We start from the raw sequence: 24,976 nt of genomic DNA, 5'->3' as shown, positions 1-24,976 counted from the left end.
TGGATAAATTGTGTTGGTTTGTGTTTTTAAAAACATGTACGTCTGAATTTGAGTCAAATCTAATAATAATAAGAAGAAGAAGCAGAAGAAGAAGAAGAAGCTTTACGAAATACAACAAAATACTATAAAACAAATAGATTGGATGACAGACAGCATATGTGTTAAAAGCCTGTGAAACACGTTCTTTCGTTCTTATTTTGAAAGTGCCACCTCTTACCGGAACACAAGTCTCTGCTCGTGTCAGAAACATGATATGGTATCACCATGGCGACAGGACGCGGGCAGTTTAATACATCAGGGTAATCGAAGCAGCGTTTGTGTTTATCTAACGCACGGGGTTTACGTCGTCGCGATCATAGCGTCAGTTAAATGTAGGAGCCATTTCATTAGTTTGATATATTTAAGTTCAGATATTGGATTCACAACAAAGGTAGAAGGTGGGTTAATGAAGGGGGGGGGGGCACAAGGAAGTGAAGTACAACCCAACCAGAGCCTCAGTGGCTTTTTGTTGAGATAGACAGATTGGATTAATAAACACAACATAATGTAAAAAAAAACTTGATTTGCTTTAAAGTAAAAAAAAACAAAAACATCCTTTGAACAATGTTAAATGAAAAATCCTTTGAAACAAAAAAGGAGCAGAAAAATATCATCGGGACGAAGAACTTTGGAAGAAGAAAACTGGAAAAAGGAACATCTGTTGGATCCTGTAGATTTCATGTGGATGTGCACTATTACACCTTTTATTACACGTTATAAAAGGCCAGCTTTCACCGAAACAACAAACAATGGACAAGGACAGCCTCGCAAATTACAGCCAAGCCAGAGCAGGAGCTCACCTCACCAAATGGAAACACAGCACGTGGAGCGCGCAGCGACAAGGTACGTGTATTGGACACATGGACACAGTGACTGTAAAGACTGCGGTCAAGCCAGCCGACACAGAAATTCTAATGCACTCATATACTGACACTTATGGTAAACGCATCCAAACTATGGAGGACCATACATGACATAAGTAAAAATAAATAAATAAATAAATGTATAAATAAATACAGAAATAAATAAATAAATGAATAAATAAAAATGGAAATAAATAAATAAATACAGAAATAAATAAATAAATATGTTAATACCAAAAGAAATGTCAAAAGAAATGTCTTAAATATATTTTAACATTTATTTTTTCCCTGATACATTTCCTTTGCATTTGCAGTGTCCTTATGCTAATGAGAAAGGCGGGCCTAACCGCAGTCTCATGCAGGATTGGTCACAGGAGTGTAATGATCCAGCCCTACTACTTCTGCCTTTCAATGCTGGTGTCCAGTAGCTGTTTGCAGCGTTGAGCCAGTTCACACTTAAAATGAACTAGTTCAAGTTCAGAGGGTTAGTTAAGGTTATTTTTTATTGGGATGATTTAGGTGTCAGTAGTCCTGACTGTGAGCGTCACGTCTCGTGTTGTACTGAGCACAAGGAGCGAGCCGAGAGGAGGAGGAAACAGAAACTCCAGCTCGTTACAAACCACCTGCAGCCTCTGCTCTGATCGTGACGCCGCTGATCTCTGAGCAGATGTGACCAGAGAAGCTCTGTGTTTCCACTGTTCTACCAATTCACTGAGCGGCTGTTTTCACGGTGAAGAGCTCAAGTCTCTGTCACTGCCCGTGTCTCTGAGCGAGTGTGTGGCGGAGCGCAGGGGCTGTGTGTGTGTAGCTCAGTTGACCAATCCTGCTCGAGACCGCGGTTAGGCCCGCCTTTCTCATTAGCATAAGGACACTGAAATCGAAAAATAAAAGTTGGAATAAATGTGGAAATAAATAAATAAATGTGGAAATAAATAAATAAATGTGGAAATAAATGCAGAATTAAATGAATCAATGTCTTAAACTTATTTCCACATTTATTTATTTATTTCCACATTTATTCCAACTTTTATTTATTTCCACATTTATTTATTTTTCGATTTCAGTGTCCTTATGTAAATGAGGCAGGAGGTCCCAGCCTCAATCCCGAGCCGGATTGGTCAACTGAGTGATCCAGACAGAAGTAATCTATACCTAGTGAACCTCCTTGTAGTGCTAGCGTAACATGTCATCATTTGCAGTGTCCTTATGCAAATGATGACCGGGTTCGGACCCAGAAGCCGTCCCATACGGATCCGGGCCTACAGCCAAAACAGAAGGTTGTGATTTAAAACCTGACGGAGCGATTCTATTTTTAACCGGCGCAGCTTTGTAATCATTACGGTAGTGGTTTAGCGGAGTATCTGTTTTTTTAACAGGCGCAGCTTTTGTAGTGATTACGTTAGTGTTTTAGCGGATAAGGAAACGCATTGACCAATTGCATGCGAGTTAAGGCATCCCGCGCGATACTGCTCAGCCAATCAAGTCTGTGCATCTCAGGCGGTAAAAATTTAGACTATACAGTGCAGACGGAGACAGAGCGATTAAGAGGTAAGTTGCACACGAGAGGGCGGTAGAATCAAAAAGAAAGATAGGGAGACAGGTAGAGAAAACACAGGGAGAGAAACGGAGTACTGAAATGGAGAAAGGGAGAGAAACGTAATGAACAAATAGCGCTCTCCAAAAAAAGTAAAGTTGGGCAATCCGGAATGGACCGACTCATTTCTGTTCATACTTCCCACTGGGAGCACTAAACCTGTGTGTCTTATATGATCAGAAACTGTGGCACTTATTAAAAGTGCCAATATGAAACGCCATTATGAGACAAAACATAAAGGTTAAGAACAAACATATCCAGTTAAATCTGAAGTGAGATCACAGAAAATAAGTGGTCTCAGAGCCAAATATGACCAGTCCCCCAGGATCCTGAGACAACGTGCTCATGAGTGTTCCTTCAGAGTTGCTTGGATCTTGGGTCGACACAAAAAGCCATTTACTGATGGAGGGTTTGAAATACGGTCCTACTTTTATTTAGTTAATTAGAGAACATTATACATGTGTGCAATCATACATATATGTTCAGTTCTATGTTATGTGACAATAAATATTGTCAATTTATTTTTAATCGTACTGAATTCATTTGATTTGACAGTCAGGTATTGAGTACATGCAGTTGCTGATACAACTGCTAGGCTACTTAAATATATATCACACTAAATAGTTAGAAATTATGATCTTCCGGACCTTTGCTTAAAGAAATTTTCTCAAACTGGACCTCGAGAAAGTTTAGTGGAATACCCCTGATGGCTTCAGACCAGAGACCACTGGCAGACCTGCTGCGGGATGTGGCTAACCAGCTTGAGAACTGTGAGTTTCTTTTGTTTATATCTGTAAACAGTTTAACAAACAGTTGTATCCAACTTTTGCCAACGTATTGTATGACACTGAATTAGCCACCCATGTGATGATCGTCGCTTTGGTATTTTGTGCAGCGCCGGGTACCAGTAGCATGCTTACTGCATCCACACCGTCCAGGAATGTGACACCAAGGCAACCAGTGGACGGTAAGTTTCTGCAGCGAACACAATGTGAGCTAAATCCATCCCACACTGTTAGTTAGCTTACATTTGTAAGACTTGTCACTTCTCTTGATCCTAGCCGAGGTGTCAAGACTCTTTGCTCCATACTCCCATGGCGAGAGAAGCTCCACAAGGCGGCGACCCCTTGGTGTGCCCACACTCTCCTCTTTCACCCGTACCTTTTGCTGTCTCGAGGATAAGAGTGGTAACATTGTCCCCAGCCGATTCACAAAAGAAAAACTTGCTTCTGCAGGGTTAGGGGAAAAACGTTTGACGTTTCAAGGTATGTTAAACATCATGATGAGGATTGACACATGCTTCTTCAGCTGTCAGTATATTTTTACGCTGCATGTCAATTTTGTATCCAATAAATAAAATGCAATAACCTTAAAAACATGAAGGATCTTTTATGTCACACCAGTAATTTGCATTATGTTTCCATTTCAGGTAGTCAAACAAATCCCAATGATTTTAGGGAGTTTATTTTAACAGCCTATCCAAAACTCCGACAAGGGGGTGGATTTGAGTTGCTCAGGATTGCAGGAACAACAAGGAGTCGCAATCTGAACCTCATTCCTTGTCCCAATGAGGGCTACAATGTTAAATATTTAAAAGATACACAAATTGGTCATGCAGTTCTTTTCATTCGACCACTCCAAAGGAGCCTGGATCTCGAGGCTGTAAGTTCCTCCCTTTAATACTGCTGTTCTTCCCTAAAATGCAGAGTATAAAGTATTTCTTGTATTGAGTCTTACAATTATCTGTTTTTTACAGGCATGTCAACCAGAAAGCATGGTTGGACCACCTGCTAAATGCATTTCTTGTGGAGAGGAGTTTTCTTTTTCAGAAATAAAAGATCACAGTGATGAATGCATGAGGTACTGCCCTACAGAACTAAAACATAGTTTGTCAAGCACATTGTGTAACATTAATCATGTTACACGATATAAAACATACTAACCCTAACAACAAAAATTATCTATTTTTACCCAAGACCACCACAGAGCAGTGGTGAGGGAGAGGTAGGCACAGAAAGGGCCAGCTCCTCCCGAAGTCAAGATATTTTTGTGCGTACATTGAGGAGACGAGAGGAGAGTGAGCCGGCGAGGGCCAGCAGCTCAACCTGTACCATGCCACCTCAGGGAGATGTGCCTGCCCCAGAGCTAATTGATCTGGATCCCTTTGGGGAGAGAAGCATCTCTGGTTGGTTACATATTTTGAAAATTACATAAAATATTTCAATGAATAGTTGCACTCACATATCAATTGATCCAATGTTAATTATAAAATGTGTAAATCTATTTTTAGATTGGAAAATTGCCACCAATGCCAAAGAAGCAGCAAGGGCATATAAAGAAGCCATTTTGAGCCAGCATGCTTCTAGGAAAGCACTGAGTCTCATTATGGATCTTGGGGACAGTGCAGAGGACAGGGAAAGGGCAATCCTTTCATTTTATAAGATGGCTCATGTTGAGTGGGCCTGCCCCTTGACATGCACTCTTATTGGTAACACACTTACTTACTAACTAACTAACTTACTTACAAATGACCAAATCCTATTTTCTGTTAACTGAAATCTGTGCTGTGTTTTGCTTTTTCAGGAGATCCAGCAATTGGCGATGGTGTGACTCGCCATTTCTTCTCAACCATCATGCACAAACTTCAGAATGGTTTTGAGATTAATTTCGGTAAGTACAAATTTTAATTTTCACTATCTCATATATTTTACTTGTGTTTTATGACACACTCCAGATTCGACCACTGTAGATGTGTTAGAAGCTTCTTCTTTTGTTGCTTTGTTAAGGTACTATCCCGTATGTCAGTAAGGTTGTTTGTACGGGTTCCAGGCTGAAACCAGATCACCCCAAGAATGTGAATGTAGCTTATTTTAACCTGTAAGTTTCTGCAGGATAAAGTCAACCAGGTTATCCAGTGGCTGATTGACAATCCCTTTACTATTGCTGTTTGACAGTTGAAAATCTACGTGATTTGACTTTTCTATTTTCATTTAAGTGCCAGGGGGAACTCTGCTTTTTGAGGGTGAAAAGGATCATCTGCTACCCTCCACTTCCCTTGTCCTTTTGGAGAGTGATTTATTTGTTGTTGCTGGAAGAATGATTGGGCATTCATTTCTTCATGATGGGCCATGCCTGAGTGGACTGAGCCCAGCGATCCTGCATGTGCTCTTTGGTGGATCCCCAGAAGAAGCAACAATCGATATTAAGGACTGTGCTGACCTTGACATCCGAGAGAAAATCAAAGTGGTACGATACATATTTTGTCAATAAGATTTAAAATCACTAGGGCTAAGACAATATAAATAATATTTTAAGTCAGGAAGAAATGATTAAGAAATGCCTAAACATAAATTAATTAAATAAAAGAAAAATAATTCAGTAGGTCAATGTTAGGATTCTTCCACAATCACATCTTACAGTTAATAGGGATGGCTAAACCAACAGATTTACGATGTTATAAACTACTACCATGCTAATCACATGACATTTTAATCTAATTTAAATGTTTGATGTGGTTTGATTTGACAACTTGATGATTTATCTACGGACTATTAATCTTGAGAAATCCAGAAATCTAATCGAATTGATTCAAATTGTCAATAGCTGGATGGCAGAGAAGAGTTATCTTCAGAACAAAAGATCAGTATCAATGAGTTGGCACTGTCCTGGGATTTGCCTCCGGTCACAAGTGAGAACAGGAGATGGCTTCTTGACAAGATGTTACTTCATGCTGTGAGTATTCTGTACTTAAGACTTCATATAAATCACACTAACTAATCAAGAGCTTTGATGAAAGACTGTAATTTTGCCCTTTTTTTGTCAGATACCTCCCAGATGTTTGTTGATGAGAAATGAATGATAGCTTATATGGCAATAGGTTGAAGATTAGTAAGGCTTCATGACTTTGAGTGTGATACAAATGTTTTGCAGGTCCTACGAAGAACCTCAAAACAAGTGAAGCAATTACGAAAGGGGTTAAAAGAGACACTGGTGTGGCCTTTGCTGAATGACAGGAAAGACACAATTCCTCTCGTCTTTCCAAGAGCATCAGAATTAGAGTACACACCACGGGTAAGTGAACTCAGGCTGCTACTAATCGTACAGTATCTTTCTGTCAAGAAGACTACTAATTCAGGAGTTCCTATCTTAAACATGTTTTATTTTCTACCCTCTGGCAACCACTGGTTTCAGTTTATTACACCAAAAATAACCTGGAGAGATTTGAAATATTTTGCAGATGAATAATCAGTAGGTGTTTGTTCCCTCTTACAAATGTACTTTATCATTGGATAAGCAAGCTCTGCACAAAATGTTGTTCTGAAGTCCCTGCGAGTAATTTTCATAGAAACAACGGCTGCATGAAAGGAAGGAAATCAATCCAAAAAATGATTTTGAAAACTCAACAGGAATGAAAAGTTCACATCATGGCCATCTTACACATGCAAATCCACCAGTATGGCCCTTACAAAACTGCTTACCACCACATAATTTTATAATAATTGTAATTATTAGAATTAATAACTTCTTATATTTCCAGTACTGTACTTTATTGTGCTATATATACACTCTGGACAGCATGAAAAAACAAGTGTTAACTGATTGAAAAATATTGTATCTTTCAGATGGTCTTGGACAAGATAAAGTGGCCAACACAGGATGAGGAGGAGGACAGTGATGTCTCTTTGGAGGACACCTGTAGGATCACAGGATTCCTTCGAACATTTATTGAGAACGGTAAATTAATATTTACATTACTTAAAAAAATCCTCAATCAACAATTTGTCAAATTATTTACTGATAGCTACAGCACACTCTGAAGATGTTACTGTCCAAAAGCCTTAGTCTAAATGCAGTGTTCTATTTTTGGTAGCATCTCCCAACTTCCTTGGGAAACTCCTGGAGTTCTGGGTTGGATGGAGTGTGCTTCCAAGACACCTGGATGTTGAGGTGGTGGAGAGCAACTTCCCCAAGTCCTCCACCTGCTTCCACCTGCTGAAACTTCCACATCATTACAAGGAGTATTTTCATTTTGAAAGAGACATTGTTGCTGCGATTTGTAGCACAGACACTGGGTTTGGTATGGTCTAGAGTCTAGACCATACCAAATTAAATATGCTGTACTATCTCACAAACATGCCTGCTTTATTGCACCAGTGTTATTCAGTTTCAAAAATTTACTGTCTAGAGTCTAGTTTTAGTTCATTATGATGTTCACTGATGTAGTTAATTATGCCTCTGTCAGTTAATCACTGTTCCCTTAGTGAAATTGTTTCAAAGCCAGTTGTTGCTGTTATTTATTAAATATATTATTCAGAAAAAAAAATGTAGAAGCTCCTTATTTCTACTTATGTTAAAATTACCTCATCCATATGAAACAAATCTAATATCTATCAAAACATTGTGATTTAGCAATGGAAATTAGAACTGCACTAAAGCCAAGCACTGTGTTTTTATGTAACTCACAAATTCTTCATCATGGAACTTGTGAGGGAGGAATTTACTGGATCATTTCTGATAATAAGCTCACAGTTTGGACATAGACATCAACAACATCAGACAGAGGGCCACTGGGGTCTGGTAGACTTTCAGCTTCCTGCTCAGTCAGTGGGCGCTGCAGCTGAACTTCAGGGATCACAACACCAGGTTGACGGTGACCACATGGTCCAGTCCAGTCGATTCCAAACTCCATGTCAACCTGCAATTGGTGGAGCTCTTGTTAAAGGGTTAGTTTAGCCAAAATCTCAGTTAAAATGGCAAAAATCCTTACAGAATTATAAACCACCTTCAGTCAATTAGATTTACAGGAACTAGATTGAAACAAAACTTGTTTTATCATCTCTTGGGATTCTGGACAAATCTTAGATGAATAACATCGGCATCAAGAAGAGAGATTGTTTAGAATTCTCAAAGAGCCAACAAATTAATTTAGAGTACTGATGCAGGTTTACATTTACTTTGGAATAGACCTTTTACTGTATTATTTTCTACAGCTAAAGGTTGTTACAACAGTTTTTGTAATTTCCGATAAAGTAGTGAGAATGTGGACATTGTTCCATGTAGGACAGTTACAGAAAAAAAAAATTGCCTGTATATGTTCTGGCTGGGCCTCATGTTCATGGCGAGTCCACAGTTGCAACGGGGATTGGTTTCCCTCAGTGCGTAGTCGGTGACAGTTCCAGCCACGCTGGAAAAACTGAAGGTGCTTCTGTATGTGGGGCAGAAAGCACCAGTGCAGAGCATAGAGATGGATCTCGTTGACAGGATTGAGAAGACCTTCTCTCTCAAGGTTAGTAAAGATGGCGTAGAAGAGATCAAGCACTCCCACATAAACGTCTCTCCAGAGCCTCTCTATTCTGATGAAGAAAAAGTAGTGTTTCTACAATGAACAAAAAACAACTTTTTATCTTTTACCTAGTTTTGGAATATGGCAAGATTGGCATTGATGGTAAGCACGGTAAATAATAACAATGAACTCAATTTAAAGTCCTGTTTTTAATCTGTCCAAATGGAAGTTAGACAAAATGATAATGATATAAATTATATATATTCGTGAACTTGATTACGATCAAATGATACTGAAGAGAATGTATGGATAACTACAGATGGGTGGGAAATGGGTCAAAACTTCAACCATACCCAAAACAGTGAAACAAGTGTTATTTTGATAAATGTTTTAATGACAGATGTACCTTTGATTATGGACACTCCTGCCAGCAATGTGGGAATTCCTGTTCAGTCCTCTGTTAGCCACGATGTAGCGTGCAACGTCAACATTTTCCCCGCCTTTATCTGACCTGACACGTGATGGCAAGCCGTAGACATCAACAGCCTCCAAGAAGCTACTTAAGACTGTTGCTGCCCGATTGTTGGTGGCTGAACTCAAGTACACAATTAAACGACTAAAGCCGTCAATACCACCATGCACAACGAAACGCCATCTGAAATACACATGTATGAGCACAGACAAAGATCACTAAAACTACCTGTATCAAGCATTTCTTTGTGAAGTTTTGGCCAATAGGCATATTTAATATTTGAACAGAGCTAATGTATCAAAATTCTTTAAACATATAAACATGTTCCCTCCATAGGACTGAAAACATGAATAGAAATCCTGACAAAGTATCAGGTAACGACTTCTATATATTAAATTCAAGTTCACAATGTGATTTACATTGCAATACACCAAAAAAAACACACACACACACATATCTAAACAGCCAGTGGATTTATACAAGGCCCTAGTGAGTATTTTTGATACCAGCTGTGTGTTGTAGAGATTTTAATCATGTGATATTATCTTACTACAGTTCTACACAATTCAGTCACAAAGTATTTGGTCACTGAGATTTTCTTTTTTGACATCTGTAGTAGAAATATTAACTAAACATGGTTGACAAATTATTTTGTATTAGATAGTAAGCGTTTGAAGACTTGATAAGAGACTTATGATTTGTATTTACATACACCAAATGTTTAAGACTTGAGCGGTTTTATGATCGGAACTGTTTATGATGTGAATACGGTGAGACCATTTGTGACTTAATTACCCATCAAAGGAAAGAGTGGATGTCTTCTTATCACCTAAGGAACACATGTGAATCAGCTGCTAATGTTTAGATTCCTCTCCTTCCCCCACCATGGAACCAGTCTGGATTGGTTCAGAGGGACAGCCCTCAATCCTCCTATATAAGATCTGTGTCTTTGACTGTTCTGCATCCTCACTCTGACACCCTTGTGGTTTCCCTGTGTTGATCCTTTCTGCAGAAAGCCCCTTATTAAATACATGTTGATAACTTTGTTGTTTCCAGCCTCTTGTATTTCCAGATTTCTATCACACATCCATACAACCCTTTTTCAGTACAGAAAAGTCAGGCTCAATTGTAATAAAATCCAATAAATACTATGACACAAACATCAATTGTATCACTGTTTATGTCTGTCTAATCACTTGTAGATATAGATCACTAAAAAGCCAAACGAACAGCCTTACTTTTATTTTCTATGCAAGTAATATAAGCCAGGTAAAAAATTGATTTGCAAACAAGAATTTTGATGGAACAAATTATGTATTTCATCCACCATGAATAAATCGAAGTTTGAATTGCAATGATGCGGATTGTTCATTTAAAACTGAAGATGGATCAATCTTTTGTAACTGCTCTGGATAAACAGTATACTGGGGAGTAAGTATCTTACAGTAATAAAATCTATAGTGAAGAGGATGTTTATCAAGTAAAATTTAGCAATGCTACAGATGATTCATGTTTTTAAGATACCTTATCAGTTTGTGATTTCCGTCGATATGCCATAAACTGTTCGGTGCTGGTACAAAGTACTTCCTGCGCCTTTGTGGGTTCAGCTGAAGTGTGCGCACCACAACTCCATTAGGATCCACGCGCCTCATGGATTCCTGGACACGTTGTCCTATATACAGGACAAAGCACAGATAAGGTGTACTCTAAAAACGTTAACCATTCCTGAATCTGTAAGTAACATCACAAAATCTGGACTAGCAGTCTGAAAAGCAGCTTCTATTCGACATTTTTAATAAATCAGCAAGTAGGCCAAATCCAAATTTATTGGTGAAAAATCCCAGGACACATAAATGGGTAATGACTACTAACACTTACTTTGTATGTTTATGCCTTGTGCTTTCAGGTGACCAACCATCATTTTGTATCCAGAGTTGGGATGATGCTGCAGAATTTGGGTCACAGTTGCATCCAGATCGTTGTCCTCCAATGGAGTTAATAATTCATGGACTCTGATCATCCAAAAGAACAAGAAAAAAGTCAAAAGTGACGACAAACGACAACCTGCTGTCTAAGGATATTTCCCATTGTATGAGTTTATAAGTGTCAAACTAATTCAAGTTTGCTTAATAGGTGTCACATCTGCCTTTTTTATGTTTCACTCCAGAAATAGTTTGACAGATTATCTGACGAACTGAAGAGGCTAATTAATGGCAACCATGGTCCATGTGTATGAACTAATGCTGAAACATAAAGTTGCTGATCGCAAGGAAGAAATCAATTCAGTCTCTCAGAATTATAGCCATTGGGACACTACTTCAGTCAACAACAACTATATATGTATTTATATATTCTTCAGAGAAGAAATGTTAAATAGGGATGCACCGATATGGAAATTCTTGGCCGATACCGTTGTTTAAAACAACTATCTATACAATAGACGATAACGATACTTGTTTATTTTGTTTTTGTTGTTCACCCTTTTGTGCCAGGAAAATAATTAAATCATTATTTAAAAAGTACTATTTTTAATTATTTCAGCCATTTATCACTCTTATGTTTTAATAAGCACAAATGCAATCAGATTTATGAAACAATCTTTGGTTTAACTAAACTTTATTTAACGGAGACATATTATGCCCATTTTACCACAAGTTGATATGGTTCCTTGGGGTCTTAATGAAATGACTGTAACCAATTTTGGTAAAGAAACCAAAAGGATAATTTTAAACAGCACCTTTTTACCCTGTCTAAAACAGATTGACCTGTTTTAAGTGCCAATAGTTACTCCCGCTTACCAGCGCTTTATTGAATTTCTTCACTTTGACGCGAACGGAGGCGTAGCTGAGGTGAGCTGCTAGGAGGGCCCGAAGCGAGTCCAGAGTTTCCGCCGCCGAACGCCGTACCCGTTCCGGTCCGCGGGCCGCCTTCCGCACCGGCGACAACCACCGCCCGGCGGACAAAGAGACAGAAAGCCCGGTGCGCTGGTGCGGATATTGTAGGGGTATAATATACGATGTAACAATTAAGTTAATACTAAACGCAGTACAATTACCTTATCCCATAATGTGCCATCCTCCGACGAATGGTTCTCTCGCTCACACTGAACAGCTGTGCTATGTCCCCAGCAGTGTAACCCAAATGGAGGTGAGCTTCGATAATATCGGGGGGCAAAAATAATGACGGGCGTCCAAAGGTTGCGTCTTCGTCTTCTGTCTCTGAGAGGATGCATAGTTGGCGGGCAACTTCTTGAAGACTGGCCAACACTGCTGGGTCGACGTCCAGTTCCATTTCAGCGTTGAGCTGAGCTAAATCGTTCACCAATCCATCCAGACGAAACTGAATATAGTCCTTTGGTGCATGGTTCTCTACATCGTTCGCTAATGACCTTAAACCATTTGCGATGCCTCGTAAAAAAGACGACATTTATAAACCACTGTTGGATAGAATACATACCTAAAATGTAACTGGTTAAGTGGGCTGATATCAAACAGCTGCTGGATACCAGTCAGCATCGAAAGGCAGAAGTAGTAGAACTGGATCATTACACTCCTGTGACCAATCCTGCATGAGACTGCGGTTAGGCCCGCCTTTCTCATTAGCATAAGGACACTGCAAATGCAAAGGAAATGTATCAGGGAAAAAATAAATGTTAAAATATATTTAAGACATTTCTTTTGACATTTCTTTTGGTATTAACATATTTATTTATTTTTTTCTGTATTAATTTATTTATTTCCTTTTTTATTTATTTATTTATTTATTTATTTCTGTATTTATTTATACATTTATTTATTTATTTATTTTTACTTATGTCATGTATGGTCCTCCATACCAAACCGCCCAGAAAGGGGACGGCAACGGAGTAATCGAAGTTAGAGGAAGAACACATGTGGGCCTACGTCCGGTTTTCAAAATAAACTGTTGATGTGGAGCCTATACAAAATGCATAATTGAAAAATATTTTCTTTGATTAAATTCACAAAAAGTATACATTGTCTTAGCTGTGACATTTTTATTAATAGAATTTTGACATTATCAATTATGAGATTTTACTAAGTAAAAAAACACACATTTTTAGCTTCAAGTAGGTCATTGCCGGATACTTCAAAGTACTGTAAAAAAAACTTTGCTCAATAAGTTCAGAGAGATACTGATATGCCTGTGTTAAGGACCTCTCTGACTACCTACATACTGAATATCAAACATATTTGCAGTATAGATTTGGAGATTTTTCCAAGTAAAGTCCAACATGTGTACAGTCAAATCAGTTCATTTCTGGATATTTCAAAGTTCTATGAAAACGCTTTGCTCAATAAGTTCAGAGTGAGACTGATATGCCTGTGTTCAGGACCTCTCAAGGCTGAAGCTGAGAAGGCAGCTCTTATGGAACACACTGCAGCGCTAAAGAAATGACATTTAATAGAGGCAACAAAGTGGAACAACTGAGAAAGATTGGCCTTCGAAACAGAGATGGCAGCTACTAATGCTAAACTCCATGCATTAGCAAAATGCATAACAGGAAGGGAAAGGTTTTTTTCACCAGAGCACAAGGAGAAGAGCACATGTGTATCTTTGTTTTTGAGCGGCAAAATACATCTACCCAACAGTGAATTCGGCGTGGACATTGGACCTCGTTAATTGCCTGAGTACAACCCAACTAGACTGGTGCCTCCTTGGCTTTGTGTTAAGTTTATTTTGACAGAAACATCTGTTGGACAAAGAGACACAACATTAAACTTCAACTCTGTGGTACTAACGTCTAAAAACTAACGTCAGACTAACGTTTCAGGGCCGTTGAATGGACGTAAAGATGGAAACAGTGTGACGACAGCGAGGACTAAGAGAGGAGCTGACAGCCAATTACAGAAGTAATTTGATCCATTTGTATTATTTATTAAATCCTCTGCATGTTCGAATTGATCTGATTCTCAAAACCCAACAAAGCTGCTCGTTTCCATCTCTTTGTCTGCTATGATACAGTGAAGTGTATTTAAGTTGTTCTATTTCTTGATGGAAAAATAAACATCCACTACTTCAAGTGCTTCGGCACACGGCACCAGATAGATTTGACAATTTAATAATGACGAGCACCAACAGCCCCATTACAAAGCCACATTTAAATTCACTAGTTTTTTAATTTGATCGGCAATATATTATACGCGCACGTTTATTTCTGTGCCGTTTTATTTTTGTCCCTGCTGACACATGTAAAGCGTCCTTAGGTCTCTTGCAAGGCGCCATATAAATTCAAGTTATCATTAATATTATAAATGTCAGTCCCCTGAATACGGCTGTTTTTTCATCAAGATTCATGAAGTATTCTCTGACAAAATGTTGGGGGGAAAAAACCCTTATTTCACAATGAAAGTGGAAAAAACGTGGGCCCTGGTCTGGAGCCACACCAAACGGTTTATGGTTCTTTTCTCATCCTTCCACTCAGTTACATATTTATCCATCTAGTAGTTTTTGCCTGATCCTATACTAACAGACAAAACCCCCTACCCTCTGATAAACGTTTCTAATATCCCAAATATACAGTTATTATGTTCTTCATCTAAGATAAAGCATGCTGACTTTAGTTAAGGGCTGGACAATATGGCAAAATCTGCTATTATGATTTGTTTCAAGTTTTAGGACTCCTGAGTGAAGGTTGTGTTTTTAAACTGTTCTTCATGAGCAGAGGGATACAATCACTTGACAAACAGCAAAAAACATTTTAGAAATCTGAGGAACAACCTTAAAATCATCAAGATATACATATTTGTTTTACTTTTGTTCTACTGCTATTAATGAAAGTAATATTGTGATAACGATTGTTATTGTGTTATTGCTCAGCCCGACTTGTAGTGTTCCCACACATGAGTGCTTCTCGCTCTGATTGCTTGTGGACATTTTAGTTCTCATCATGATTTAATTCATCACTTGGTTTATAACTATCATATATATATATTGTTTTAAATGAGAACATCTACATGGGTCATTTCCTTTTTGTTGGCAGGAGTGCATGATTTGATTAATAAGTAGCCTCTCAAAAGCACATTGCTCTCACACACATGGTGCGTCTGAACAAATGTCCGCTGAGCCACAGGTGTCTCGAAAACACTGCTGCCACGTCTTTGTTCTGATCTCTGATGATAATTACCGTCTTTTTTTCTCTCGCAGACTACCACTTGAGATACTCATTAAGATTCTGTCGTACCTGGACGCCGCTGCTCTTTTCAGAATCAGCCACGTCAATAAGCTCTTCTGCCGGCTTGCCAACGATAAGTGAGTATCCTCCAAATCTTCTTCTTGTGGTCAGCACAATTATTTATTCAATAAAGATTCAAGCCTTGATAATCTTTCTTAATTTATTGGTTGATTGTTGCTCACAAAATAGTGAGAAAATGTCAATATCAGAACCCAAATTCTGTCTAAATATCAGAAGTCAATTTGCTATCATTAAAGACAAAGCAAATAATCACATTTGATTATAGATCATTTGATTGTTTTCGTTGAACGATTCATAGATGATCAAATATGTTTTCTCTCATCCACAAATCTGTTGATCTACAAACTTGCACTTATTGTAATTGGCTTTGGGTAAAAGCATCAGCTAAATGAAATGAAAGTAATGAACATCTCTTTAGGTCTGTTCTCGGTCTGAGTCTGAATGTTTCTACTTGTTGTCAGAAGACATTGCTTAAACCACCTTGTGTTACTCTCTCTCAACTCTCTGCCTTCCATTGCCCCTAATGCAGTGCCCTGTGGAGCATGATGTACATATTCGAGTTTAAACAGTGGAAATCCACCTGCATTGTTGAGCCGCTGCAGATGAGACTGCAGGATCGGGCCTCCGGCTACTGGAAGCGGCTGTTCTTCGAGGCGGTCGTCCAACGCGACACAAACAAGTTGAAGAAAAACCTCCGATACATCGACCGCTACACCGGGCTGCCCTCTCGAACAGAGCAGCTTCTCAGGTAAGGGACGATGGAAATCCCACTTCTGAGCACCACTTTAGATGAAGCACCTGAGGTGTATGATTTGCTTAATGTACCAGATACTTGATTCCACTCGCCAGACACTTGAGTAATCTGACAAGTGCTGCTTGTCGCTTACACCATGAGTGTGAACATTGTATAGCTACCGAGGTGAGATAACGGTCTCATTATGTCGGTGGGAGTCCTCGTGGAGGAGTCTTATACACAGCTTGCTGCTTCAGTTAAATGGAAGCATCTTGATCATCGCGTGTGTATCATGTACTTGCTCTCTGTTTGCGTCGTCTTCCTGTTGTACAATTGGAAGCCGCTTTGTGAGGTATCATGGGAACCTTCCCCGCACTGTTTGTGGTTTGCAAACAGCAAAACTTTGGAGATCCCTCCCTGTCAAGGCAGTTCGAGGGTAGAGGCGAGAGGATAGAGGGATCCGCCGGCAATCACAACAGAGCGTGGTTTGTTTTTCATATTGCCCTTAATAACACTTTCTTATTAAAGGTGAGAGCGGAGGTCTCTGTCTAAATGCGATGCTTGCTCGGGGGGGATGCAGGCGCGCAGGGGAACGCTCCCTCACCGCCTCCGCCGCAGAAACCAATGCCGTGTCTTTATAGCCTCTGATTAGAGGCTGTGCTGCACTCAATTTCTCAGTTCTGTGGCAGTCACCGTGGTACAGAGGGGAAAGGGAAATAATTGTGTTCCGTACAGAGGCTGTCGGAATTGTTGAAAGAAATTACTTAGACCCCAACCGCTCTTTCCACAACACACACATGCACACCAGCACCACTTCCTCCTTCCTCCTTCCTCCCACCTCCCACCTCCCACTAACTCAGACAATTCCCTGTGGGGGTTTGTCTGTTAGAAACACTGAGGAGCGTGCAATTTACCTTGGTAATAATCATTTCACAAGACATCACACATACAGACAATGCCGAGTGAAATCCCCCGGGTCATCCGGGGGGCCTCCTGGGCTGCTCCAGTTCTAAGCTTTGTTCCTCCACCTAATTGATATTGGATGGTGTCTCTGCAAGACACTGGCTGCATCACAGTGGGGGCGGCCCTGAATCACAGTTTAGACAGAATTGGATCAAGAGCTTTATCACAGCAGCCACAGTTTCAATTCATTCGTCGCATATCATTTCATTAGCGAGAACAGTTTAACTGCGCACGTACCACTCCCTGCATCTGTCAAGAGGAATGTAACAGCCATTAAAGTCATAGTTTGCAAGATTTAAAGAGCAAGGAGCAGCTTTACCCAACGCTGTCCAATTATTTGCATTGTATTAACTTCAAATGAATGTATCGATGAAGAACTCGCTGGCGTCTTCCAGCAGCTATTCAGGGATATTTAGTGAGCTATTTTCAGTTTGCAAAGTAAAGAGCCAATTAATTGTAGCTTTCTTTGTGTTCTAACCAGCAACTAACCCCCCAGTCAATGTCACACTATAGCCAAACATCCATCCATCTACACCGCTTGTCCTTCCAGTGCTGCAGGGGGAGCTGGAGCCAATCTCATATGATGTTGCACTGGAGGGAGGAAGCTGGTGAAGAAAACAATACAAACAGAGCCAAGACTCAACCAGAGAACTTTCTTGCTGTGTGGCACCAGTGCTAATTTGTCATATCTCATTCCAGAAACTTGCACGTGGCCTGGGAACTGATGGTGTCTGATGAGTCAGGGGACGAGTTCACACTTGAGCTCATCAGGTCTGAGTTCTGTGGGACGTCTGTGTGTCTGAGCTGGAGCGGAGGGGGCCGCCTGCCCAGCTACCAGCACATCTCCACCCTTCAGCTCCACGGTGTCAGTAAGATGACCCACGGCTGCTCCCACCTAAAGAAGTAAGAGAGGAGGTGTCCATCTCTCCTCTCTCTGTTTCTCTCCATCCGTCTGTTTCTACTTGTCTCTCATCGTTTTCTGTGCTTGCTCTGTCAGTCCTGGCGGGAGGTCCCTCATGTCCAAGGTCGACATGCAGGCTTTAACTCAAAGCGCGCAGGTCATCGGTCGGGACAGACTGGTTGAACTGAAGCTGCTGCAGCCTGGAATCCTCATCGGTACCTGGAAGGTAAATAGTTTAGAGGCATTCGTCTATAATTGAATGATTATACGTTGGCTTATCCTAAAGTAGCTGGAAAATAAATATTGATCAATATTTAAGCCTTCACGCAGACGGTGGCCGGAGGCAATTTTGAACACGTTTTCTGGTCTTGTGAACTAAATAGCTCGGAGATACCTGAAGGGAACTCCTTCAAATTTTGACCAGGTGTAACTTTGACTCAAAGATTTGATTTCAATGATCGACAGCTCTAGTTCAATCTCAAAAATGGCTCTCTCCACAGGACCAGCGCACCGTCGCCTTCATCATGTTCACCCTGCACTTCCACCGGCTCGTGGAGAGAAGCGTCCAGGGGTCTTCGTTTTGGTAGGCCGCACAGGAACAGGCCCCTCTCATCCACATGCTGACGCCGGGTGCGGTGTATCACCATCACTTGGTTAGGGCTCAAATTTATAGAGCTTGATAACCGACAGGATTCATTTGATGCTCCTGGTGTGAGCCATCTGTAGAGCACTGCAGGGTGAGGGCTGAAGCATTAGCATCAGTGCCGGCTGAATTTCAACGGCACTGAAGGATAATGTAGCTGCGCCATATATTAATTTGAAGATGCTTATTCTCGTCACATGTCAGTACGAGTCACAGCAGGGGTACTTACAGTCTTTTCTGGACACACTGAAGCAGTTGTTAAATTGGTCAGGCCACAAGTTAACAGCATTTTAACCTTCCATGGGCCACTGAGCCAAACCACACAGGGGTCACATTTTATTTCCCCCCTGCAAATGAAAACAAAGATTAAATCAAGTTATTGGAGATTTCACACTGATCTGAGAGCAGAGCCTGCATTGTTCCTCTAAACCCCCACGCCCATGTGAGTCTCGCACTTCAATGTGTGGACATGGCTCCCTCTTCTGGTTCCTTTTGGGAACACAACGCAGCTACACATTATGATCACGGTCCCTTAAAGGAAATATGCACTCTGTAATAAACATCCTGATTAAAGCACATTTTGTTCTGTATGTTCTCTTCACACCACAGTTTAAGTGTAATGGACATTTTGTGATTTGTTTTCCTCCTGCAGCCCCCGCATGGCGCCAGTGGTCCGACCCGCTTCTGATGACATAGACCCAGAGTATGGTCTCCATGGATACCAACTACACATTGTTCTCCACGACACCGTCTGCGAGCTCATGTCTGAAAGCTTCTACCAGCTCTCCTGCCCTAGAAGTAATCCATTTATACAAATATATGCATGTACTGAGTCACATTGTGAGATGATGCCGAGACAATAAAAGGTAACTGGTGTACTGTGGATATTTAAAAAAATGCAGTATCTCTGAACCGGGTGTCTGAGTGATGTGAAGACACTTACATGAATTTTATATTAATGAGCAATTAATATAAAATTAAATTAATTTTTATCTTTTCTAGTTTTAAATCCAGTTCACAACGAAGCGAAGACGCAGCGATTTATGTTTTTGTTTGCACTTGGAGTTCATTATTTCCTTTTTTACTCTGAAACTTCTTTCCTGTGTCTACCTCTCACCTTACTTCCTGTGTATAGTTCAAATATTCCTGCTTCCTTTTGTGGATGAAGCCCCTGTGCTCTCCTCTCTCCTCCATACATTTTTGATTTTGTAAGTTAAAATCAGTGGTTTGTTTTCCTTTTTGCTTTCTGTAGTTTTTTACTTTGAAGCTTTTAGATTGGCGGCCGATCCGTATGATTATTTTTTCACTTTTTCTTTACTTTGTAATTCGTTGATTTCTCAGGGAATAACTCACGGACCTCGATGATAAAATAAATCAGGGATATTTATGGGACTGATATTAATTGCTGTGCATAATCTGGTGCAGATCCAAATATATATCTGGATCCTGTGGCATGCTAGTTACAACTTTTTTCTTTTCAACTATTTGATAACCAATGGTCTCATAAAAGATTATATAAACTGTACACTGATATATAGACTTACAGATTGTGTGTCGTTTTTCTTTTTCCAGGTCAGATCAGGGACGGACTGATCCAGCTCACCGCCATCAGCGGGGCAGGCTCACACATCCCTCTGTCAGGCAGACTCACCTTGCCCTGGAGGTGTGAGGCCCTGCAGGGCTCAGCAGAGGTACTACAGCCACACACACACATACACACCCCCACACACACACTGTGTTGTTACCGGAGAAAAGGAATGTGTCACCTAGGTTTGCTGCTAACCAAAAAAAGATACTTTAGATTTACAACCCACAGTAGGACCAGGATCACTCCATTGGTTCTCTTATATAAGAAGAATGAAGTTGAAATATCTCATTTTATTACATTTATTATTAATTATTGGCAGCTTTGACTCGGATACATTTGTTCCTGACCTGGATTGAAATTTTCAAGAAGTTGATATTATTTACTGCACGTGGTAATGAAACCTCAGCGAAACCACACCAGTTCACAAACTGTAGAAAATAGGTCTTAAAGCATTTTTTTTTTTATTTTCCTCTTCCTGGCAGAACTGCTGCATCATGAGTCTGACTCTCCTGGATGAATTCAGGAACCCCTTCTGGTGTGTCACCTCTCCTGTTTCCGTGGAGCTGGAGAAGACGCAGAGTGGCTCCTTCGACTACGACGGCGAGCGCTTCCCGATCCACCATGTGGAAAAAGACGGTCAGGTGGAGATGACACTCGCCTGGGCCAAGGAGCAGAAGCAGTTTGTCATCGTCAGTTTAATTGTTTGTGTGAGTGTTTCTAAAGTCAACAAGCATTTCAGTAGAGATTACTGAACACGAGGGGTTTTCGGTCATTACATCTGGATCCACGGTTGGATTTCCCTTGTCTTCGTTTTGTGTATCTCTCTCTCTCCTGTCAAAAAATCTTTATAGAAAAACATTAAATCTACATATGATTTATCTTTAGCGTTAACATCAATTTATTTATAGGAACACAAGATGCTTTTAGTGGCGGATAAATTAAAATAAAGTTGAGCTTATACCGTCAATGCTGCAATCTATTCAGGGATTTACAGCAGCATTCTTAAGTTTGCCTTTAAAATGAGTCATACAGTAATTTGAACAGCATTCAAATTAAACGTGACTTCATATTTTCGTACAAATGTTTAGTTCATCTCTCACATGCCTCTGGTTTATGACGCATTCAATAAAAAAAGTTCAGCGTTAAAACTACAGAGCCATTTTGTTGTTGTTGATAGTCGGTCATGTTTATCGGGGCGATAACTACGTCAGCCCTCTCTACCTCCAGTAGAATGCAAACTGAATATGTAGTCAATGATCCACTCAATATTTAAAAAGAAACCCGAGCTGTGTAAGTGATGCAGGGCGTGTAGCCAAACCTTGTACTGTATTACGACCTCACTGTGACATTTAGCGACTCCAGATTAATTTGAACATGTAGTGTAAAGAGGTGTTTTATCACGACTGAAGCAAAAATGATCACATGCTTTAAATATATAAAAAGAGCAAACGATTAGTTTGTTTTTAAAATGATTCACACTAATTAAGTTTTGCTTCCTCCTGTCGTGGCATTTACGCCGTAGCATCAACATTAACTTAATTGCTTTGTGACACATGATACAATCACTTTTAGATGAAAATTGAGTTTAATGTCCACACCCTGGGCGAGTCTGGCCGCAGCGATAGAATTAGTGTGGGAGCGATTGCTGGAAACAGTTGCCAGGCTGCTGATGGGCCAGCACTGCTGATGGCAATAAAATAAGGCAGAGCCTCTAGATAATAGGATTTCAGAGGCTTCCCCTCCTTCTCTCAGTGAGGGTCACCTCACCTTGAAAAGATGCTTATTTTTCCAAACACATCCCCAACTGCATTGGCACTGGATCCGAAATCATTTGGGGAAGTGAGCCAGAGGGAAAAAAGTGGGGCAACGGTATGTGTGAAGAATTGAATTGAGACAAAAAAAAAAACTGCGATGGGGAGAGACACTGTCTGAATCCCAAGGACTCCAAAAGCAGTCGTGTTTTTCAACAAGTCTAAGGACCGATGATGGAAAATCTGCACAGATATCTGAATTTCTATTTAAGAATGAACTCGTTGAACCTCAGTTGTCTACGTACAAGGTTATTACAACATATCAGTCGTCAGAGAAGATTCTAGGAACGATGTACGCGAGCAGTCAAACCAAGTCCAAAAGAAACATTATCTGTATTAAACCGAACGGGACGGAGCAGGAAACAAGTCTGGGTCAAGGTTGTTTTTATGACCTCTGCCAAGGAGGTCATTTTGTCACTTTTTTTTTTTGTAAACAAGATTACATAACAACAACCAAACACATTTCCATGACATTCATTGGAAGGATGCGGTCTGGGTCAGGAAGGAACCCCTCATTTTTTGAGAAGGATCCAAATCAGGGAAGCATCTTCTTTTCTTTTCTTTAACATTGCGAGATTGGGCGTTATGAAACGTTTTTAGAATTCATGGATCATAAGAATAAAAATGTAATTCATGAAAATCAGGCTCTATGTGAGGGTGGGACATTTTTGGTGCAGCTTGATTGAATTGAAGGGGACAGTTGGCCCTGGGCGGTGTTTTTTTTGTTTTTTTAAGGCTAGAGAAAGTCTCAAGTTATATGTTATCTCAATGCCAGAGACAAGATGGCGACCTCAAGCATTCCAATTATGAAAGGTTTCTTGTTAAAGCTATTAAAAGATCTATAAGTCTCAAACTCCCAGACATAGACCTGAGCTTTGTCTAAATACACAAGACAAATAAGGATAAAAGATGTGAAACAATGGATTTCTGCCTACAGCACTTACCTCACAGACATGTTACACGACACTGACCATTACCTGGACTGAACATTGTGTACCATATGTAGCAGTCGGGTAACAAGTGTATTGCCACACATTTCCATTCCAATGACCTTCATACTCCTGTTCGCTGTCACATCCAACGCTCCAAAGTGCAGATCCCTCATTCCCATTTTATTAGAAAAACCAGGAGCAGAGGGGATTGCAGGCTCGTAATGGACTCGGACGGAACATAAAGTGCAGTTATCCAGACATCGGAGTCACGGTAACGGCTAAACAAGGGGTATGTTTGTTTTGTTTTTTTTGGGGGGGGGGGTAAGGAGCATGGGTGCTTGATCAGAGAGCGCCGAGTTAGCTGACGGTGGTGGTGCAGAAATATGAATTTGAATCCTCCTGCGGTGTTTTTTGTATGAATTTCTAAAATCAAGTTATACAAGCATGCAAATTCCCTGTTATTTGAATGCAGTTCAATAGACGCAGTTCTCCAGCAGATGGCTCTCTTTAGTAAACAATGAGGGGATCAGTAAACAGCAGAGTACCTCTTGAATTTCATCCATTCTTACGAACTGTGCAAAGGCAATTGCCGAGAACATCTACGTCAGCACATCATGAATGACAACTCTGCGGATTATTCATTGAAACTGTTGTCTCTCTCCTCCTCTTCCTGGTTTTGTATTTTGTTTCACTTTGCACAGTAATTACACGTTATTCAAAACTTAATTGATGGAGAGAGAATGGGTAAATTCTAGTGACATGAAGCTTCATTAAACCCATTTTTCTTAGTTTCCTCACAGGCTAATCTTGGAAGAAAATTGCTTCCATTTTTAGCCTTTAATTCTCTCCCTCGTGAGTGACCAGCTGGGTCCGCAAACTATTCAGCCTCAGGAACCAATGACACTGTTTCTATTTCCTCCTCTCATTGGAGGAAATCGCAGACTAATGAGGTACACAAGGAGGAGGCTTAAATTCTTCTGCGTATGTATTTGTGTCGGAGAGTTGGCAATCAATTTACAACAACCGTCTTAAATAAAACTGTTGTCTTAAAATAATATCAAGTCAATTTCCATTTCCCAAAAGCCGGAGATAATATCATCTTTGCTCAGCACTGATAAACACTAAATCCCTTTCCTATCCTCTCACATTCTGCACCAGTGTGAGGCCAAAAGAGTTAATTACGCTTGTAATTATCAGAAAAACATCAACCTCAACAGCTCATAACACCAATGCCCAAAAATCCACCATTGGAGGCGACATAATCGAGCGAAAAGCATTTTTATCTGTGCCACAAAATACCAGATGGTCATATGATTATAACACAGGGAGTGAACTCTGCAGCCATTGACCAATAGTCCCCCCCCCCCCTCACTTCTTCCTCTCTTTTGATCACTCCAGAGCATAGAGGGGCAGAACCCCGAGGGGTGACAGGGTTATAAAAGCTTCATGATGCCCGGTGAGATCCCTGGTTTATTCTCCCCCCTTTTTAAAATGGTGCATCAGAGCAAACGGGTGCGGAGAAATCCATTTATATCAGAGCTGCGGTCTGTCCTCTGGCTTCAAGAGCTCAAAGAGCAGCATAAGAGGGAAAAGTGCCTTCCCCCCCGCTGCCCGGTCCAGGGTTGCATCAGTCTGCAACCAGCCAATACAGCAAATGTGACATTACTGCATTTGTGTGGAGTTCAAGTACAGAATGATGCCCTTCTCCTGCGAGGAGAGGTGTTGATGACTGCTAGAAAGTGTCTAAATACCCTAAATACAACTGTCCTTCATTCTAATTACATTCATAGCATAACTGAGTCATGTACTGGTAATTCATACTTCCACTCCATTACAGTTCAGTGGGAAATAGTAAAACCTTTACTCTATCTATTTTTCTGACGGCTGCTTAATATTCCTAACCCTAGAGAGTATATAAAGATGGATGACATGTGTACACC

The 24,976-nt window shown here is 40.3% G+C and overlaps 2 protein-coding genes across 2 annotated transcripts; one reads left to right on the top strand and one right to left on the bottom strand.

Annotated features, from left to right (window-relative positions):
- The first annotated feature begins 469 nt into the window (after nucleotides 1-469).
- On the top strand, nucleotides 470-21,172 carry fbxo15 (F-box protein 15). The gene is made up of 10 exons (XM_062379037.1): nucleotides 470-882; nucleotides 14,044-14,122; nucleotides 15,417-15,521; nucleotides 15,995-16,213; nucleotides 17,861-18,064; nucleotides 18,159-18,288; nucleotides 18,563-18,645; nucleotides 19,358-19,503; nucleotides 20,278-20,396; nucleotides 20,776-21,172. Exons 1-10 carry the CDS (start codon nucleotides 789-791, stop codon nucleotides 21,043-21,045), a joined length of 1,449 nt encoding a protein of 482 aa, XP_062235021.1. The 5' UTR covers nucleotides 470-788; the 3' UTR covers nucleotides 21,046-21,172.
- Nucleotides 7,115-11,248, bottom strand: LOC133933025 (uncharacterized). Its single transcript, XM_062379979.1, has 5 exons — nucleotides 11,130-11,248; nucleotides 10,776-10,923; nucleotides 9,186-9,434; nucleotides 8,543-8,849; nucleotides 7,115-7,189 (listed from the first exon to the last, which is right to left on the bottom strand). The coding sequence occupies exons 1-5, from the start codon at nucleotides 11,170-11,172 to the stop codon at nucleotides 7,115-7,117; spliced, it is 822 nt and encodes a 273-aa protein (XP_062235963.1). The 5' UTR covers nucleotides 11,173-11,248.
- Nucleotides 21,173-24,976: the final 3,804 nt, after the last annotated feature.

The sequence above is a fragment of the Platichthys flesus genome, chromosome 21 (genome assembly GCF_949316205.1).
Source record: "Platichthys flesus chromosome 21, fPlaFle2.1, whole genome shotgun sequence".
NCBI lineage: Eukaryota > Metazoa > Chordata > Actinopteri > Pleuronectiformes > Pleuronectidae > Platichthys > Platichthys flesus.
The sequence above is the reverse complement of the archived record's forward strand: the minus strand, read 5'-3'. Positions and strand labels throughout refer to the sequence as shown.

What these genes read in the sequence shown, in the direction of transcription:
- LOC133933025 (XM_062379979.1), bottom strand. Translation starts at nt 11,172, where the DNA reads ATGATGGTTGGTCACCTGAAAGCACAAGGCATAAACATACAAA. An exon ending in ACAAGGCATAAACATACAAA is followed by an intron (nt 10,924 to 11,129) that starts GTAAGTGTTAGT and finishes TCCTGTATATAG; the next exon opens with GACAACGTGTCCAGGAATCC. An exon ending in ACTGTCCTACATGGAACAAT is followed by an intron (nt 7,190 to 8,542) that starts GTCCACATTCTC and finishes GTGATCCTACAG; the next exon opens with GTGTCCTCCAAAGAGACATC.
- fbxo15 (XM_062379037.1), top strand. Translation starts at nt 789, where the DNA reads ATGGACAAGGACAGCCTCGCAAATTACAGCCAAGCCAGAGCAGGAGCT. An exon ending in GCTGACAGCCAATTACAGAA is followed by an intron (nt 14,123 to 15,416) that starts GTAATTTGATCC and finishes TTTCTCTCGCAG; the next exon opens with ACTACCACTTGAGATACTCA. An exon ending in TCCTCATCGGTACCTGGAAG is followed by an intron (nt 18,289 to 18,562) that starts GTAAATAGTTTA and finishes CTCTCTCCACAG; the next exon opens with GACCAGCGCACCGTCGCCTT.